The sequence below is a fragment of the Thamnophis sirtalis genome, unplaced genomic scaffold (genome assembly GCF_051295495.1).
Source record: "Thamnophis sirtalis isolate CommonGarterSnake01/CBP01778 unplaced genomic scaffold, rThaSir2_p1.2 scaffold_3, whole genome shotgun sequence".
Taxonomy (NCBI): Eukaryota; Metazoa; Chordata; class Lepidosauria; order Squamata; family Natricidae; genus Thamnophis; species Thamnophis sirtalis.
This window is the reverse complement of record NW_028261383.1, coordinates 78,059,941-78,081,008: the sequence shown is the minus strand read 5'-3', so window position 1 is coordinate 78,081,008 and position 21,068 is coordinate 78,059,941. Positions and strand designations below refer to the sequence as shown.

General features: G+C 38.3%; 1 protein-coding gene across 1 annotated transcript in view; it reads left to right on the top strand.

The window, feature by feature from the left end:
* Nucleotides 1–21,068, top strand: part of LOC106550994 (acylamino-acid-releasing enzyme) — a 30,776-nt gene that overhangs the window by 1,930 nt on the left and 7,778 nt on the right. The window contains exons 3-16 of the mRNA XM_087709253.1: nt 906–1,032; nt 2,090–2,177; nt 2,718–2,793; nt 5,749–5,867; nt 6,611–6,748; nt 7,840–7,931; nt 8,591–8,631; nt 11,274–11,395; nt 12,136–12,196; nt 12,419–12,513; nt 13,288–13,339; nt 13,734–13,822; nt 14,830–14,968; nt 20,927–21,016. Coding sequence (XP_087565379.1) covers nt 906–1,032; nt 2,090–2,177; nt 2,718–2,793; nt 5,749–5,867; nt 6,611–6,748; nt 7,840–7,931; nt 8,591–8,631; nt 11,274–11,395; nt 12,136–12,196; nt 12,419–12,513; nt 13,288–13,339; nt 13,734–13,822; nt 14,830–14,968; nt 20,927–21,016 — 1,329 coding nt within the window. The remainder of the gene's footprint in view (nt 1–905; nt 1,033–2,089; nt 2,178–2,717; nt 2,794–5,748; nt 5,868–6,610; nt 6,749–7,839; nt 7,932–8,590; nt 8,632–11,273; nt 11,396–12,135; nt 12,197–12,418; nt 12,514–13,287; nt 13,340–13,733; nt 13,823–14,829; nt 14,969–20,926; nt 21,017–21,068) is intronic.

Sequence of the window (21,068 nt, the reverse complement as noted above, 5' to 3'; positions counted from 1 at the left end):
GATCAAAGCTTGTTAAATATGGAACAGTATAGCTTCTTGTCTGAACTTCTATCACAACCAAGACAACAAGAGCAATTGCCTGACAGTTCATAGAAGAACAATATCAGACTAGCCTGACTTGCTTCTCTCTTTCATTTGAGTTATGAGAGATATCAAAAGAGAAAAAGTATCTAATAAAGGTCAAATTGTAGTCAAATTGTAGTGTCAACTGACACACCATTGGAAGACCTGTTTGGGGACAGCACCTTCTGGAGAAGGTTTAAGGTTTAAGGTTTATTGCATTTATATGCCGCCCTATTCCCTGAGGGACTCAGGGTGGCTAACAAACCCAAAAGGGGAGGGGGTTAAAACAAGAAGGCAATACAACAAACGAAATACAAAGAGAATTTAAAAAGACAATCAACAGTCACACAATTCGAGGGGGGGAAGGGAACTCGTCCCATTGATGTGTTCACTGAGTCAACACTGATTTGGTGGCACAGCATCAGTCAAAACTATGTCATACCTTGTTTCCCTGAAAATAAGAGTTCACCGGATAATAAGTCCAATCGAGCTTTTGAGCACATGCGCGAAAATAATCCCTCCCCCCAAAATATTGAAATACAGCAGCAGCAGCAGCCATGAGGTGACCACACTCACCACCTCCTGCACATCAAAAATAATAAGACCTCCCCAAAAATAAGGCCAAGTGCTTAATTCAGGGGTCAAAAGAAAATAAGACCCTGTCTTATTTTCGGGGAAACACGGTATTTCTAAGTAGGCTATCACATTACGTTTTAAATATAAATTTTAACCTCCCCAAAAATTGAAGTGTAAAATATTAGTCATTTCAAAGACAACAATATTATATACCAAAGACCTGGGCAAGCATCAGCTTTCTCACTCAACTTTCTCCTTTTCTGCAGAGTGGCGCCACACAGATCTGGAGCGCCATCAGAAACTGAGGTTCAGTCGCCAGTATATCCTTCACCACGATGGCAGAGAAATTGTTTCTGTTACTCCCGTTGGTATGCCAGCTGAGGTTCACAATCAGTACGTAAAATATCTATGTTTCCTCATGTAAATGTCAGGCTTTAGAAGTTTTTACCCAGCTTATTTTATTTAAATCAGGGGTAGTCAACCTTTTTATACCTACCGCCCACTTTTGTATCTCTGTTAGTAGTAAAATTTTCTAACCGCCCACCGGTTCCACAGTAATGGTGATTTATAAAGTAGGGAAGTAACTTTACTTTATAAAATTTATAAAGCAGAGTTACAGCAAACCCCTACCTCCCATCATGAAAGCTGGAATGCCCATTAGTGGGCGGTAGGGACAAGGTTGACTACCACTGATTTAAATCAATATATATGATCACCCATCTCACAAATGCCACTGGTTAGCTGATAAAGACTAAAAATACCCAGAGCATTCTCCTCCTACCTGATTTCATGGGGTGAATAGAAACAGTGGAAGTAAGGTAGTCACTAAAATACCTTGGCCACCATTTAGTTTATGCTTAACCAGGTATGCAGTAGAATAGTTACTGCAGTACGGATAATTAGCTTTCCTTAATCTTGAAGATGGGTGATAAAGAGTTCCAAGGTCTTATTTCTCCCTGCCATTAGCTGCATGCACACTTAGTTTCATGTTGCACCGGTCCAATTCCTACTAATTATACTTCATTCAGGTTGAGGGCAAAAGGCTTCCACAGCTACCTGAAATTCTTTGGCCAGAGTTAGTAGGGGCAGTAGGATTGCATAGGCATTAATAGCAATAGTACTTAGGCTTACCTATAGTGCTTTTACAGCCCTCTCTAAGTGGTTTACAGAGTCAGCCTATTGCCCCCAACAATCTGGGTCCTCCCACCTCGGAAGGATGGAAGGCTGAGTCAACCTTGAGCCTGATGAGATTTGAACTGCCGAACTGCAGCTAGCAGTCAGCTGAAGTATACTTCAATGCTCAGTCTAACCACTGCAGTCTTGAATTCTCTTCCCTGTGGATCCCTGAAGTAGTTAGAAAGAAATAAACTTACCTCTAGGTTTTTCTTGTAAATTGCTTCCAAGTTGGCTCTCCTGCTTATGCTGCGCCCCCTTTTCTCTTGTAATATAGGCTGCTGATTGGAATGTCTCCTACTGGGAAATATAAAGCTATTCTCACCCATTATTTGGAATCGGGGCAGAAACAGGAGGTCCTGGAGGTAAAGTATATGCTATTCACGACTGTTTCTCCTTACCTCTAAAGAGAGCAAGGATAGCACTGAAAATGCTGCATGCTGAAACTGACTGATACAGATATGGCAGCCTTAGCTACAACATAAAAGTAAGATACGGACTCAGGAGAATCAATAAGGACAAATAAAATATTTGTTCATTAAACCTTATACTTTAGGTGCCGGACTTAGATCTAAAGACATTTGTAAAAGGAGTTAGCATAGCTAGGGTCAAATATATATGGAAACTGGTCCTTTGCAGTAATGTGCTGGGCATATAAATCATGCTTGTCCCACTATGAATGGTAATTGTTCTACCCAAGAGACCTAGAGTTACAGATCTGAATAGAGAAAGTAGCTCTGTGTAATTCACAGTCATCCTTTGTTTCCTTGGAGCTCCTCATAATTCAAAGTTGTAACAGTTGTAACAGAAGAACAAGGAAGAGGAATTCTGATGAGCCTGTTGATTCTTTGGCCTGAGTGTGTGGTGGCAGATTTTGCCCTGTACTGATTTCTGTGTCCCAGCAGGTTTGGAGCAACAGTGGGAGGGTAAGAAATATCAATCTCACAGCGCTGGATAAACATGGCAAAGTGTACACAGATGGTAAGGGCAGTAACAGTAGGCTTGGCCGCATGCTGCTCTCTGCAGGCTTAGCGATGGTGCTTCCTCAGCCCTGTGAGCTCTGCACTCTACCAACATAGCCCTTGATCATGCGCCTTCTTCCTACTAACCTCCCTTTCCCAGTGCCAGAATGAAGTCCTCCTAGCTGTCTAGTATTATATACTTTCTTTTTTCTTGCCTTTTCTGCAGATGGTGGTCTTTGTAAAGAGCTTTGCTGGCTATTGCAGCCTGGAGATTGCAGGCTTTCAAATCTTGGTGGCAGATGTTGGGTGACATCCTGCCATGAATATCACCCATACTTTCTTGTTGCTTTGTCAAATTGATTGTGTTAATCAGGCTGCAGTACTATGTTTTGTGAAACACAAGTGTCCTTGACTATGGAGGTTAATTTTTTTTAACAGCAAGTATAGGTCTAGGCCTGGGTTCCCCAAAGTGGTCAGTATTGATCCCCAAGAGTCAATGAGACTATCCAAGGGATTGATAAATGTCTGAAGATCGAAAGGGGGCCAATAAAAGTCAGGGAGGATCAATAGATGGTTGATAAATTATAGAAGGTTGCTGGGGGTCAGTTAAGCTTTTGGAATTTCTCTAGAGCTTCAGGCCAGTCCCTAGTCCAGAAGGTGGGGTGCCTAGAAGTGAAACGGATTACCCAGGGTTGAATGGTCAGCCACTGGTGAAAGCAACCTTGTCTCTGTCATCTGTCGGTTTCCATACACTGATATGGTATTGCTCATCCTTCAATCAAACAACTTAATTTTCCCATCTCTGCTAGTTCATCTTCACCAACTATTCCTTTGTTGTGGATATTTAAGAGTCTAGTCTCCTATCAGTAATTATATTTTTTTAAAAACTTCCAAGGCTGTTTTCTAATAGACTATCCATTAGTCCAAGAAAGAAAGAAAAGTTCTGGCTTTGATTGAATGTTGACCTTTACATTTTTTGTATCATCATATATATTTCAGCACAAAAATTTCTGCCTTTTTTAGAAATCTACCAGGCACAATGAAATCATCCTTCATTGTCCACATGTTTAACATAAATTTGAAGTAGCTTTATATAGTTTAGACAATTTTCCTAGAGTTATATGTCAATGGTACATCATTTTATAAAATAATCTTTTTTAGATTATAACAAAATGTAAATCTTAGTTCATTTAACCACATATTTTCTCACTGTATGTATATTGTGTCCAGTGTTCTTAGTACATTTTATCATACAGTCTTTCACTTGTTCTACTTCAAATTCCAGTAAAATTTTATACATTTTATCAATTACAGGTAAATACATAGTTTACTTTCAAATTTGTCTTCTACTGCTCAATTCCAAATATTTAATAACTTTCTCAAAGGTTCTCTCCTTTCTCAAATTACTCCATTCCAGTCTCCACATTAAACACCAATTTTCATTCAGTAATTTATTACTTTATCCATAAGTTCCTTACACAGGACTTTTCTTTTCCTGTAGCCACAGAAAATATATATTCAATATTATTATTGCTAGTGTCAAAGAAATAAAGCAGTAGTTGAGAAGTAGCAGCTGCTTCTTTAAAAAATGGAATGGTGAAACTCTAATTAAAAAGAAATGTCAACAGTGTTTTTATCACCACAAGATAGACTGGCCCTATGATTATATTTACAACTTTAATGTTATAAACCACAGTTTGGAATGTAAGCCCGCAAAAGCCAAGCTATTGTACTTGAGATTTCTTCTCTGACTTTACTGAAAATGCTACCTTCAGTTAACAAAATCCCGAGTTCTTTAAAATAAGACATGCACGAAACATTTGCGCAAAATTGTCTGTTTGTTGAAGCAGACTTTTTCTCATAAAAGTCACAATATAACATAAATTACAATAGTTGTATAAGAGCATGGTAATTTTCAACCTTGGTTACCCTTTGTCTTTATCAACAATATACTAGAATTAAGTGAAACAACCGTAATCTTTTAATGATAGTAAGAACTGTTATCATTTGGAATTGTTCTATTTACTTGCTTTATTTGAAACATCATTATATACTATTTCCTTGGAAAAACATTTCTAGTATGTAAAGCAAATGCACTTGCAATCTGAGAAAAATCCCTTTGTGATAAGTGGTAGCTGTAACTTGGTTTAATCACATGCTTTAGCTTCAAATCAACCTAAAATGCTTAAAATTCTATAAAGTAGTGCTAAACACAGCAAAAGTGGGTACCCTTTTGATGCAGGTAACCAAGAAGATCTGATACCTCAAGGACAAGTGACAATTGAAACATACTATTATCACAACAGTTCCTGCCATGACAAAGAAATAAGTCGAACTTTGTATCTAGTCATTAAAAAATATTCCAATCTCAGCTAATTTCTTATCTCCAGCGGTGTTGATAAATAGTTGCCTATGTAATTGCCTTCTAAAGGGCATAATGCACATAATCCATTTTAAATGCTTGTAACTTATATATAATCCTGGAAACTTTATTCTGGGCTATTGCCCCCCCCAAAAGTCCAATAACTCACTCTACCAATAAACAACAAAATGATCATTTGGATCCTGTTGTTTTGATAAGTATACTGCGTATTGCTTCTACCATACTTCTCAATTTAACAATTGTGAAGGGGGTTACAGTAAACACACAGTATGGTAAGCCATAATTTGTTCATTTTACTGGCTAAATTTATACATTGTGTTAATGCACAATCCTTGATTCACAAGCCACAGTGGTTAGATCAGCTAAGGGCAAATTAAACAAACCACATTAGGACTTAGATATAATATATGAACTAGGAGCCAAAAGTTCATTCCCTTTAGTGGCTTTAGAAAACATACCCATTCAGGCAACCTGTGACCCACAGTTTACAATCAGCATGTAAGTTCAGCTAGCCTTTTTAGTTTGGTCAGGTGATTCTGCAAACTTGTACTCTACCTACACATGTTATTTCCTGTTTCTGTCCTACCACAGAGCAGTTTCGATGCTTTGCTTGGTCCAGCTCAGAAACGCAGATTGTGTATGTTGCAGAAAGAAAGCACTCTCCAAAACAACATTTTTTCTCTCAAGAGGAATTCACTGAAGGACAGGAGGTAAATAAAGAAAGCCATAGAGTTTTTCCTTTCTTTGTATTTATTCAAATAACTGAACGATGTCAAGCATCTTATGGTACAAGAGGTTATTAGTAACCAATGCAGCAACTTCAAAATAGGCAGCAGATAGGTTGACCTGCTTAGCAATATTACCCCTGTATTTTGTTCCCAGTTGCAGCTTCCAAGTCATGCATGGTTTGATCAAAGTACTGTTTACTGTAAAGAGGACATAATAAATCCTTACTTTTGGCCCATTGCATGTTGAATTTATATTTACCTGTAGGCAAATATAAGCTCTGTACAAAATTCATAATTGCATTGTATCATTGTGTTCAGTTCCTAGCAAACAGTTTGCAAATTTTAGATTTCAAATGTTATCACTACTCAGACTTACTAGTATGATTCAACAAGCCTCGTGGGGGAGGGGGCTGTAATTTATATTCAATAAAAGGAATGCTCACGAGGATAGGACACTGGGCTGACAATCGGTAGGTCCATGTTTGAGACCCAGTTATCATGAGATGGGGTAAGCTCCTGTCACATGCTCCAGTTCCTATTGACCTAGCAGTTCGAAAGTAGGTGACAAATAGATAGATGGGTACCACTTCGATAGGCCCCCAGGCAATGGTGATGTCACCGTTCAATCCTTACACAATTGTAGTAGTATTTATATTCGGTCTATCTTGTGAAAGAATGCAGATACATAGCTCTCTAAAATACTTGTTTATTTGATTACATTCTAGAATGAGCGGTTTGTGTACAATGACAACTGGGGAGAGGCACTGGGTGACAAAAGTGCTCCTGTATTATGTGTGTTGAATATTGAAACCACTGAGGTTTCAGTGCTACAAGACATCCCAGGGCACCTGTCCCCTGGGCAGGTTAGTATAATGCAGCCTGGTAAGTTAAATTGGGAAGAAGACAAAAACAATACCTCAGGTCTCCACTTAAGAAGCATTACATTGGGTATTTTTGTTTGCAGAAGCATATATAAAACATATTTATTCAGGATGGGAGGCTAAGGTGAGTTTTGGAAAATGTTCTGTTCAGTTGAACTTTAACATGGCCCTTGATGTGTTTGCCTCTTTTGTAAATGCAGTTTCTATACATTACTTGCATACTTTGAATAGGTAATATTCAGTGACCTTATAACAGATGCTATGAGTATGCAAGGATAACTTTGCATTAGATAGAAAATATTTCTTATAAATGTATTTGTTAATCTGGGGCAAGATGTTGTCATATTAACTCAACCCCTCCCCCCCTTATGCTGCTACTTCCAGATGGATCATTCTTAACTCTATCAATCATAAAACATTTGTGGTCAGAAAAAAATGGGAGGGGGGAATCAGAAATTTTGGAAATAAAATGTAAATCTACATTGTTTGAAATTGTGTAAAATTCTATTTATGAGGCATAGTACTAGCATGATTTTTAAAACCATTCATTCTGTTTTCTTCCAGCTTTTCCTTTAAAGGGAAAAAAATAGGAGGAAATTTAATTGGCTTAGATTTTTAGTAGGAAGTTAGAAGCCTGAAGCCATGTAATTGCATTTCCTTTAAAACAGCTTGAAACACTGTTTGAAAACTGTTATTCAGTACTTAGTCTGACATTTATACTGTGCTCAGTTCAACTGTATTGCTACTGTTTTCACTGCTGGATGGTGTCTTGGCCTTTCATGCAAGTTTAGCTGAAACACGGAATGGCAGCAGGAATCTGTTGAAAAAAAATGTATTTGCAGGATTATTTCCTCCCAAGAATTTCTAACAGAGGGAGAGAGTAATTGGAGAGTTACTACCAAATAGCAGTTCCAAGGATTGGATCAACTCCTAGTAGATGATCTTTTTGAAGAATCAGATCTCCTGCGCAGCATCCTTCAGATTATGGAGGAAGATTGTGAGACATAACATAGTTTAGCACTTAGTGCTCAAAATCTCAAATGCTAATACTTTGGTTTTGCTTCTCTGGCCAGGCCCTGTGGTCCCCAGGTGACAAGGGAATAATATTTGTCGGCTGGTGGCATGAGCCATTCAGGTTGGGATTATATGCCTGTTCCAATAGAAGGTAAGTGAGATCTCACGGGTTCATAAAAGATATTATGAATGTAATTTTAGTGGGCCAACATGAATAATTGCTTTGAAAAACTCAACAGGTTTTTATTCAAATCTGAGATCACTAATGATTTCTGAAATTCCCCTATATCAGTTGTGTCAAAGTGGTGGCCCACGGGCCAGATGCGTCATGCGTCATGCGCAGGCCACGCCCACCCCGAATCCATGAAGGGGGGGAAATGTGAAACATCACATGATGGCAATATGACGGTGCAAGTTTGACACCCATGCCCTATATGGAAATGTCAGTCGGTTTTAAAAGAAAACATAGGGGGGGCCCAAACCCAACTTAATATCTGCCTTTCCTTAAACAGAATAGCCAAGGCGTGCTGCCAGTCCACATTTCCAAGAAATTGCATAAAGCATCATCCCTTAGGTTGCTTAATTCATGGGTTCTATTACCATTAGCAAATATGAGTATTTCCTACTGAAAAGGAGATTTTAAGCTTCCAAATCCTTACTGCTATACCACTTTCTTTTAAGTAAAGATTGTGAATATTGAATCTTATTGTAACACAGAGAGTTCCCCCTCAGTCTGGCATGATGTCTGGGTTGGTGGTGAAAAATGGTTCCTTCAGGTGAATCTTCACCTGTCCCCTCTCCCTGTTATAGGTCAGCTCTATTTCTCTTCGATCTGTCTGAAAATAGCTGTGGTAAGTCATCTCAGAGATTATCTTAAGTGTCCTAAAAGTGAAGGAGTTTCTTCAAACACTTGCAGACCAGAGAAAATGTTCTGCTTCCCAGAATCTGCCACAAATTGACTATATGTTGTATACAGATAGTCCTCGATGTATGACCAATTGCTTAGTGGCCATTCAAAGTTACCTCAGACTCCCCCAGAAAGGTACTTACAACCCGATTTCAACTGCAGGGGCACTGAAACACCCTCCATCTCCCCCACCCATCCCACTGGGTCTGCCATTTCTTTGCCTTCTCCCAAGCTGGCCACTCAGCCATACAAAGGAACCTAAACCGATCAACAGAAGCAGGCAGCCCCAAAAACGGAGCCTTCTTAAAATACTGATCTTTCTACAATCTTGTGAGAAGTACTGTTTGCTTAGAGAATAGCATAAGGTTGCCATAAGACCAGCAGCCTCTATAAGGAAGCTGAGTTTTGTTTGCATTGCATCCCATCCCTCCCATCAGCTGGGCTCCTCTGCAAAAAACGAAAAGGTAAGTTGGTTGAGGCTGGGCTGAGAAGCAGGCTGAATACTACAAGTCCCTTGGGTGGCTGGATGGGAAATAGGTCTCAGCCTACAAGCTGTAAACTGTCTCTGTGTGCCAGTTGCTTCTACGGACAGGCTCTGTTGCGTGACTGAGTTGCCTGTTTGGGAGCAGGCCAAAGCCTGGGGGGACCGCGAATGAAAGAGAACAGAGCACTGGGTGCTTAGTGGATGAGAGATGCCTGGGGAAGGTGCGGCTGGGTCTGCGCTGTGCCTCCAAGGCTTCTCCAACTATTGAGGTAGCCCATACTCTATATAACAGCCTACATGTCCATTAAATGATTGAGAAGATGGGGGTTATTAAAAGGCTTCATCACATCTTATGACTATAATAGACAGACTCTAAATGTTGTCTTCAGGCAGCAAGAAGTCCAGTCTCAACTCCTGCTTTGCTGGGTCCTGCAGGGCTCGGTACTTTCTCTGCTTCTGTTTAACATCTACATGAAGCCTCTGGGTGAGATCATCTACCACCATGGCCTGAGATAGCATCAATATTCTGATGACACCCAGCTGTATGTCTCAACCCATAGTGAGTTAAGCAATGCCTTGACCTCCCTCTCGCAGTGCTTGGAGGCTCTTAAGGCCTGGATGGGGAACAGTGGGCTTAAGTGAACCCTGGTAAGATGGAATGGCTCTGGTTTGGGGCTCTTTGGCCCATGGATTCAGTGCCATCTTTGGTCTTGGATGGGATGGCACTGATCCAGATAGACACGGTGCATAATCTGGGGTTCTCCTGGACTCACGACTCTTTCTCAAGGAGCAGGTGGCAATCGTGGCCAGGACACCCTTTGCACAACTACGATTTATGCACCAGTTATGCACTTTCCTAAACCAACAATCCCTGCTCATAGTCACCCAGGCCATATCCACCTCCTGTCTTGACTATTGCAATGCACTTTACATGGCAATATAATTGAAAAGAAGAATCCAGAATGCTTCATTTGATTCAAAATGCAGCGGCCCTTGTGGTAGAAGTGCATGTGTGTCATTTTCTGCAGAAACTGCATTGGCTGCCAATTTGCTTCTGGATCCAATTCAAGGTGCTGGTTGTCACCTTCAAAACCTTACATGGCTTGGGACCAAGATAGATGAAGGTCTGTCCTTTCCGGGTCACATCTATCTGACCCACCCGCGTGGGGAGGCAGGGAATGCTACAAGTCCCCTGTCTTAAGGAAGTCAGTCTAGCCCAGCCAAGGAAAAGGACCTTCTCTGTGGTAGCTCCCTCCCTATGAAATATTATCCCTGTGGAAATAAGATTGGCACCTTGACATACTTTCGCAACGCCCTGAAGACTTGGTTTTGCCAATTGGTCTGGGGTCCCAAAGTGGGATGGAGCCCATCAAATGGCTCATTTGATTGTTGTCACCAGGAAGTGGGGATTTATTGCTTTTTTATTCTTTTTATATTGGGTTCTTATCTTTGTAAGCCATCCAAAATCATTGAGAGTGAGTTGAGTGGCCACCTAAATTTTCTTAAATAAATGAATAGTTGTAAGTTGAGAACTACATGAAATATACAAATGTGGGTCAGGTGTTTTGTATTTCTTGTAACTGTATAAAGAAGAAAAGTACTGCTTTTCTTTCTTTAGGACACCAAAGGAAAAACATAATGCCTTCTTGTGTTTTTGATTACCCCCAATGTCATGTCAAATACTGGGATTCTGCAATGTAAGGATACTGTTTCTAATATTCTCATATTTTGAGTGGAATTCAGGGAATTCCCACAGGCGTGTCATTTTTCTGATGTCTGAACTTTGAACAAGCATAGTTGGGCTTTTCAAAGTTCATATAGTATCCCTAGCCATTGAGCTGAAATGTTTTCTATTTGAAAACCATCAAGAAATAAATTCTCAGAAGGAACTTTGGAAGAACAAAGTATAGGCAATAGTTTCAGAAGGTCAATATAAATGTTAATTGTTGGAATGGCTCTGGTAATGTTCTGGTAATGTTATCACTTGGTCTTTGGTCAATTGTTGCAGCAAAATGAGATTAAATAACCTTTCTTATTGTCATATACGCAGTTGTCTTAAGACACAACTCCATCCTCAACTTTGCACCCCATTCTGGTTGCAGAACTATTGACTTCAGATGATCAGTCTGTCTCTTCTCCCCGGCTCAGCCCTGACCAAACTCACCTGTTATACTTGGAGGGACCAGTGTTTGGGTCTCATCGTCACTGCTTGAAGCTACAGTTGGTGAGTGCCTGAAAATATGTTGTCTATCCCTGTCAACTGAGAACAAGTCAAAGGAACATCAGTTCATCCTTTCTGTTCCAAAATTGTTTTCCCTCGGAAATAATAATCAGCCCCTGCATGCTATTTCCACTCCTAAACTTTCAGGGCTTTCATCTCTCAAAGATGGAAAAAAAGAGGATTTCTCAGTGGTCCAGTACTGTCTCCCTCCCAAATAAAGGTTTATTCTCAAAAGATTTTTAATAAGCCAAAACTAATTGGATTCAAACATCCTACTAAGCCATAAAGAACTGTTTAAAAAGACTGGGTTCGCTGAATACACTAACCTACAACCATCACATTTATCACTTGGCATGATGTATGACTCCACCATAAAAAAACTCCCAATATTTTCAGTCAGAAGCAGTGTTGCCCAGTGTACTAGAAACTATGAAATATCAGGCCTAACATCTGAAAGACTGACTTCCTAGACCATTGCCATTGATCAGTTATAGTTAGAAAAGTAAATGATGATATCTTAGCTAGCTAGTACAGAACATTTTCAGTCACTTGAAATTGCTCGGTGACTTTTATTATATTCCAGTTTGGATTGAAAAGCAAGCTAAAAAAATATAAGGGCACATACAATCAATACCTCTTGCTCTCGTATCTACTGAATGCCATCACTGATTACCATTATGAAACTAATACTGAAATCTAAGAGTTAGGAAAATGCTCACTATGCAATCTTCTCTCCTGCTTAGCTCAACTGGCAAACGAAGTCCTCCTATACAGTAGTGGACATAGTCAGAACTTCCACAACTGGTAAGTCCCCATTTCAGAGAATATATACCCCAAATTTGAATAACGTTTTGTGATTACCCTCCATTTCTCCATTTTATGTATTGTCATTGCCACATGGACTCATTTAGGCACTTAAGAGTTGTTTTTGTAGTCTGAAAAAGGGGAATATTTTAGTGAATGCTAGATTTTTTCTTATACTGTATCTCTGGTGTGAAATATCTCCACAAACTCTTTTTTTTAAAGGTTTTTATGGGATTTACTCAGGAGCACTGTCCATGCTTTGCTGGGCCTCTGATAATCAAAGAGTCTTACTTAGCACATCTCAGAGGAGTAGAAAGGTAGGTTGATGCCAGCAGAAAATACTTCATGTTGGAAAAAAGAGATCTAACAACAAGGCTGTATCTGTTCCCACCAGGCACTACCCTGTGGAGAAGCCAAAGAGAAAGAAGTGATAGGACAGTGAAATTTATGTGGTGAAGAACAATTGGTTTTTACAGCAATCATCTTAATGTTTGCATTCTGACTTAGGGGCTTGGAGTAGTGTAACTCTCAGGAAGTAGATCAGAAGGATGATTAGTTTTCTAGCTCAACAAAAAGTTGAATTCCTATAACCTGTAGCCATTGTTTTAGAAGGAACTTGACAAATATGCAATCCATTATTTTCATCTAAGATGATGAGTCCTGTGGATTACAAAGACTCTTAGAAGAAAGCTTCTGTCTGTTGAAATTGAAAAAGAAGTTAGGACCGAAAGATTAGGGCTCAATATAAAATTTATTAAATCTTGGGTAAACCCATCAGCCTTGTAATTTATGTTGAGAGAGAATGTGGGGAAAGTGTTCTTCACCAGTACATTATCCATACATTTATCAACTAAGTCCATAGGCATAATCTTTTAACCATCTAAGAAGACATTTCCTTACAGTTAGAACAAGTAATCAGTGGAACAACCAGCCTCCAAAAGTTGTGAATGTTCCAACACTGCAAGTTTTTAAGAAGAGATTAGGTAACCATTTGTCTGAAATGGTACAGCGTTTCCTGCCTAAGCAGGGGGTTGGGCTAGAAGACCTCCAAGGCTCCTTCCAACGCTGATATTCTATTCTATCTTTTTCAGGAAGTGTTAGTTGTGGATACCAAATCAGGAAGTGTGAACTCTATTACATCAGGTACAATATAATCTTAAATTGTGTGCGCGCGCGTGTATTCAAGTCAGTTTTGACATGACAAACATGCTCATCTCAAAGGAGGGCAAATTTTTGCTGCCTTGTGCTTACTCTTTGATTAAATCTACATTTCAGTGAAGCCAACAGTTCCTTTACCCTAGAGGCCTTTTCTTTTTAAAAGCTTCATACCATTTTTCTATATGTCCAGCAGGTTGTGTTTTTTTTTTCCATTTGTTTCTAAAGAAGCAAATATCAAGATTATGGTATTTTCCTTGCAGAATTAGATTCCCCCACTTCCTTTCTCACAATGGTCTTTGGCAAGAAACTTTCATGCATTGGGTGATGAATCAAGATAACCAAGATAAATCTGAAATAACATCCTTGATACTTTGCCTAGGCACATCAGAAGGTAGCTGGACTCTACTAGGAGTTCAGCAGGATCTGCTAGTGGTGAGCTGTTCATCTCCCAATTGCCCTCCAAGTCTGGTAAGAAATTTCCTGTGCAGATCAAGATAAGGGTTGCTTTGGGGCTTCCATTTCCCCATTACCATGACAATTCAGAGACTTTGGTGAGCTATCATCATTAATGTACTTTTTTCCCCATATGCTGTACTTGCATGAGACATTTTTGGTTGTCTTCTTCCTTAATTAATCTCTAGAAGACTTCAACTAATCCTCCTTCCCCTAAAAAAAAAATCAGTTTGGACGTTCATATGTTTACATTTTGTACATCAACATACAGTCACCTGAATACTTCTTAATCCAAGCTCTGGTGCCCTAGAAAATCTGTTCTCAAAATGGAGGTCTGCAACAGACATGCTGCCAAATCATGAGTTGTGCAAATCATAATTAAAGCGGCAATTGTTTCAGCAGTGGACAAAGCACCATTTTGAGTGGCTTGCTTTTTTTTTTGGTTCAGCTTCATTAAGTCATCGTTTTCCTACAGCCACTTTTGAAGCAGGCCTCCAATCATCACTGTGATTTCTGAAATCAGATTCAAACCAGCAAGCCGCAAAAAACATAAGCTGCTTTCGAAGCCACCTCGAATCAATGATCTGATATCCTAATTAGGCATTATATTTAAGAGGAAAACTAATGAGCTTAGTGCAGAGTGGGTTCCTACCAGTTCGGCCGAGTACGTAGTAACTTGGCTGGACACGCACCCGAACCGGTTCTATCCTCAGCAGCGCAATCTTGATTTTCTATTCTGTGCATGCGCAGAACAATCTTCTTTGTATTTTTTTCCCTTTTTTAATGTGCGCATGCACAGATCTTTTTAGTTGCAAATGCGCACATGCGCGGAACCGGTAGTTATGCTAGCAAGAACCCACCCCTGGCTTAGTCCCTTAGAATTTGCAATAAAAATATACATTCTTACAAATATGAGGACAAAACTAGCTCCCATCAGGCCACATATAATGCTAAGAGATTGTGTGACACTATACTATTCAAGATAGTGCTTCTAGTAACAGCATATTATATCTGCTTTATAGAAAGTGGGTGTGCTCCCCCCAGCAGGGAGTGAGCTGAAGCTACAGTGGATCAGTGTGGAGGAATCTTCTGCACTACCTGACATGGAATGGAAAATCCTCACAGTGGATCCTGCTTTGTCTGAGAAGGGCAGCCCATACAGTAAGGAAGCAGGTCTACAGAGCTTCCTTCTAGACATACGACTATCTCACTTGCTTTGCTAGTTGTCTAGAATATATTGTGGGCTTTGCATTTAGTGATCTTGGATGGAGCTAGACTTGGTTCCTGGACATAGTATGCTAAATTTATGGGGGTGATAATAACAGAAGAGTAATATCCTTCAGCCAAAAATAAACTTTAAATCTGCTTTTGGCATAAAGATGAGACCGGACTCATTGTTCTTGAGCGCTGGAAGAATCCAAATCAGAACGAAGATAGTAAAATAAGTATTGCATGCATCTAGATTCTCAGCCCCTTGTGCTGCTTAATTGAAAGGAATTGCTCTCATCTTATTTCCCAGCTTAAGGATAGGACAAGAGACTTCCATGGAAACCTGTTGCGTGCTATATAAAATAGAAAAGTTCTAAGGCATTAATCATTGATTTGTAACAAACTGAATTCCTTTGGTAAAACATTTGGAATACAGCTGGCTAGATGGCAACATTTAAGCAACCTTAGCCAAACTCAAAAAGCTGGATGGGAGGCCATCAGGAAATTCCAGGGCTCTAGTGAGATTGGAAAATCAAAACAGTCTGGAGTTTTCTCCTTTTATTTACACACTTTGCTTTCAGGGCTAGGTGTTAGTATTTCTGGTATTTTATGCTCATGTATTTCAGCTGGTATTCATGTTCTATTATCCAAAATGTTTCAATTTATAGTTGACAAGTAAATCTACTTATAACACATATAATTTGAGAAGCGATAGAACACACACACACGCACACACACCCATTTTGATCTACATTGTGGACTGAAGGCCATTTCTTTTATTATTATTATTATTAATTTTTTTTTGTTACATAAACAACACATGCCCACACCAGTGGGGAAAAAAATCAAAACACAAAAAAGACAAAAAACAAAAAACAAGGGAGGGAAAGAAAAGAAAAAACAAAAAAGAAAAAGAAAAAGAAAAAAAAAGAACACAGGTATATATTATAAAAAAGTATATCAGCAGGTTACGACATGTTTTTGTGCATCCTTTCCATTAATTCATATTAATTCAAATATCTTAATTCAAATATTTACCATATTGACATCATCATACCTCCACTTTTAGTTGACTACAGTTGTTTAAACATCTTTCATCCTTAACTATGCCAAAGATTTAATCCATAACCACATGCTAGCATTTCATTTACTTGTTTATAAAATCCTCCATTAACATCAAATCCTCATATCCTGTTTTAGCTAAACATCCATAATATTTGATACCAAAAATTCCATCCTCCATGTATATAGTTTATTATCATTCTCCTTTCTTTATGTAATTATATCGTATATCATAACATTTTCCCCATATTAGTTAACATTTAACTGTATATAGTTTTATTTTATTTTTAATAGTGATAATTATTGTGATTAATAACCTTTGTATATGGTCCAAAAATATTTCTAACCTTCCCTTCTCATATCCAATTATTATTTATCATATCAACTCCACATTATATACATTACTATCATTATCAATTATTATTCAACTATGTCTATTACAAATAAAATTAATTAGGTTTAGCTAATTTTGAATTGTATTCTTCCATCTATCAGCCTGTGTCTCTCCAATAACAAAACCTCCTTAATCCTATTGCCATTCGTGGATCAAGTTCTCCAAACGTCTTTATGAGCAAGTCCAAACAAAAAGATCTTTGCAACTTTTTGCTTAAGGTGCCTCTCATATAATGTCGTTGTCCTACACTTATTTCACTTTTCAGCTTGTCTTTAATTCTCAGTGGTGGTATCAAAAGTTTTGCAAATGATATTTCATAAAGAATAAATTCTTTAATGCTTCTCATTCCTCCTACGCTCTGTCTTTTGAAGTAAATCTTCTGCGTAGCTGCCCCCCCTTCAAACGTTCCATCTTTTTCTCCCTCAGAGGTAAACCAGATGCCCGGAATGTCAGCAAATTGAGAATCTTCATCTCTGACATCCTTCGTTTGTATTTCAGCAACATTCAAACATTCAACATTCTCACTTTTTTCTTCATATTTTGATGTTAAAAACAGTAAATAATCCAGCTTTCTTTCAAATCTATCGTACGTGTCAGATAGCTTTTGTAGAGCAGAAAAAATCATTTGAAATGAATCATTTGAAATTTGAACAGACGCCATATTTGTACGCAGTTAGTATTTTCCCTTTAGAGGCTTTAAGGTATTTGCAAGTAAAAACAAGCTGGGAGCTGTACAATCTTATCTGATCTTAGACCAACCCAGCCAAGCAATAAAAGTGTCAAGTTGTAGGGAGCCAAATTATAGTAAATTGGTTTACAGCCCACTTGCAGAGAGTCAGAGGAGATGTTGAAGTAATCTTTCCTTTGTCCATGTAAGTAGCATTTAAAACATTTAAAAAATAGGGTAACCACCGTCCATAAACCCATAAAAAGATCCAATTCGCCGCTAGGTTCTTCTGTTCTTTGGTTTCAATTAGCTTAAATTTTTATGTGGACCGTGTCTCTCTGAGTAATAAAATCACCTTACCAGCTGGAAACACTCACGCCATTCTTGGGGGCAACCTGCAGTTTCGGTTAGCTTACGGCTAATCCAGAAGTCACTGGCAAAGGAGGTTAAATTCCAAGCCCCCAGGGACTTTGCGAACATCTCTGGGGTCACTGGATCTCCTCCAACCTTTCACTGTCTCTCCAGGACAGCTTGGGTTCAAAGATGAACCGTCCAATTCCTTCGGAATAGAGGAATTTCAGGAATAGCCTGAAAATCCGTCTTCTCACTGCTAAGCCCCGCCTTCTTCAAAATAGAGAAGTTCTAAGGCATTAATAATTGATTTGTAACAAACTGAATTACTTTGGTAAAATATTTGGAATACAGCTGGCTAGATGGCAACATTTAAGCAACCTTAGCCAAACTCAAAAAGCTGGATGGGAGGCCATCAGGAAATTCCAGGGCTCTAGTGAGATTGGAAAATCAAAACAGTCTGGAGTTTTCTCCTTTTATTTACACACTTTGCTTTCAGGGCTAGGTGTTAGTATTTCTGGTCTTTTATGCTCATGTATTTCAGCTGGTATTCATGTTCTATTATCCAAAATGTTTCAATTTATAGTTGACAAGTAAATCTACTTACAACACATATAATTTGAGAAGCGATAGAACACACACACACACACACATTTTGATCTACATTGTGGACTGAAGGCCATTTTTAATACCACTACATATTCAGGGGACTTTTGATCTAAAGCACCCTACTCTGAGATTTCTGCAAATAAATGACAGTGCTGGTCACAAAAAGTTATGTAGAGCCATACTGGGTTAATACTTGAATTAAACTTTCAGAAGGTCTATAGGCTAGATTTGGGTCAAAAACAAACATCATAGGAGAAAGAAATGGCATTTCAGTTTTGCTTTCAAGAAAGTTACATAGACTTGTTTATGAAATTGCTATAAGATAAGATATAAAATAACCTTTATTGTCATTTTTTTCCCATGGGCACACTGGCACACATTAAAAATGAAATTCTGATGCCTGCTCCCCAAAGTCTACACAGACATAATACATATATTGTTGGAAGGAAACAATTTTTAGGATATTTATTTGTGTTATATAATTGGGATATAGATTTTCTAGACCAGGAGCAAAATGTCTTGGTTCTGCATAATGTGGCAGTATGTCTTGTACTTTTGGATGTGTACAAGAGGAACTGATAGGTTCTTTTCTTTTTTTTTAAAGATTTTTTTTTTAAATGAACACAGACAAAAACAAAAAACACAAAACCATCTTCCATTACAAATTGTAGAAAGTGTGATGGTTGGTTACAAAAACTTCTGTGTGTCGCTTCTACAGTCATCATCTATAATTCATATCGAATCACATATTTTAAATCAAATATGCAGTATTTCTATACATTGCTTTCATCATACTTTGGCTTTCATTTGACTGTAATTGTTTTTACATCCTTTTATATGAAATATTCCAATTTAGAGCAAAAACACATAATGGCATTCCATTAACTCCTCCCAACATCCTACAATAAAATTGCATCTTTATAACATGTTCTAAATAAAAATTTGATTATGTTTAATTTCTAAACTTCCTTTCATAGTCTCCATTTGCAATTTATATAGAATTTCCTCTTAACAAACCAATACATATATATGCATTATTATCATTATCAATCATTTATTTAACTATAACCATTATTATTTCATTTTATACATAATACTCTAAATTTAACTAAATTTTATTTAACTTTTATTATCAGCTTTCATTACATCAACCTGTGTCTTTCCAGTAATAGTGCAGTCTTATGTCTCTTGCCATTGGTAGCATTAGCAGTCTGATTAATTTCTTGGTAAGTCTTATATAGACTTCTCTTTGCAAGTTATTGTTCATTTCATTTCTTATGTAAACTTGAAACCCTCCATTTGCTTCTTCAAACAGCTTATCTAGTTATCACTCGTGCTTCTGATAAAGTTTCTCTCCTTACTTCCATCAATTTTTCTCTTTTCTTCTTCTGTACTTTGAAGTCTGCAATAGAGTTCCAGTCCATCTATCTCACCTTTCCATATTTCACTCTTTTCATTTCCACCCAGGCTCAGTTTACTATCAATATCAACAGTTTTCTTGTTTCTTTGATTATTCTTTTCTTCAATTTTTAGAACGCTGTCCTCCACTTTTTCCATTTGATAAACATCCTCAATTTTTCCATCAAATTTTACTGTGCTGCATACTCCAATCTCTTCTCAATTTTTTCTGTTACTGCTAAGATCTTTTGAATTCCAAACATAATCATTTGCAATGTTAAGGTTTCTTTTTCCCGTTGCGCCATTTTCTAATTTGTAAACACTGCCACTATAACATTCAAAGCTTTTTGTTAGATTTGAAGTGAGTTCATTTATAATGAGGACCCGGATTGTTGGGGGCAATATGCTGACTCTCTGTAAACCGCTTAGAGAGGCCTGAAAGGCCTATGAAGCGGTATATAAGTCCACTGCTATTGCTATTGCTATAATCTTTCAAAGTCAAGGTCTCTCCTCTTTCCACTCCAGCTATTGAAAGAGCTCCCGAAGAGCACTTGTATAACCAAACCATGCTCTTCCCGCTATCACTCACAGTGAACAAGCTGAGAGACCTTGAAGTGTAAAACAAATGATCAAAGGGAAGAAAAAAAACAATATTTCCAGTCTCCAGGTGGCAGTGTTACTTCCTTTCCTTCTATTGTTACAGACCTCTTTGTATTCCTTTTACTATCTTCTTTATAATCCAAACTTACAGAGAAAAGAAAAACTTCTTAAATGGAGGAAAAAAACCATCCAGTCCAGCATTGTAAAAATAAAGGGAAAAAAATTCTTAATCCATTGATATATAAAAAGAAATAAAAGTAGAAGAAGAAAAACTAATCCATTCAGTTTAAAAAATAGGAAACATTTGCATCCATGAAAAAAGATTTTAAAAAACAAGGATAACACACTGTCTAACATAGCTTAATTTTGCCACTTACTTTCTTCTGTTTTCAAATTTAATTTAACTTTGATTTTTTGGGGGGTAGTCTCTTGTCTAATAATAAAATTTCCTCACCAAACGGCACACTTTCTCTTTCTGCTTTTCTCCCGTTCTGGAGCTGTACCAACTTCAGCAGCTTCAGTGGCTGCGCTTCTATCTCTGGCAAGAAGAGGTTCTCCTGGATCAATCAGGGACTTTGCAATGTCCCTGAGATCAGCAGGGCACACTCTTCCCTGTCACTGTCTCTGTGGGACAGTTTAGGTCCAAAAGGACCGTCCAGCGAAAAAAGTATCAACTGCGATCCTGGAGCTCCAAGTTCGCACATCGTGTTGTCGTGACGCTAGCGTCTCCTTTTTTCAGGAACAGATAGGTTCTTAATAGGTTGATTTCCCTTGGTCAGTGAAGTTTGAAAGATGACCTTCAAAAGCTCACTTTGGACCTTTCTTATAGCTGACCAGTCGTTTGAAGCCATATTGCTGATTCCTCGGGGAAGCAAGCAAGGAGAAGAAGCCCGTTTTCCCCTTGTGGTTTCTCCACATGGTAAGTCACATCCATTCTTCTTTTTGGCTTGAGTAAGCTATTGTATGTGCTA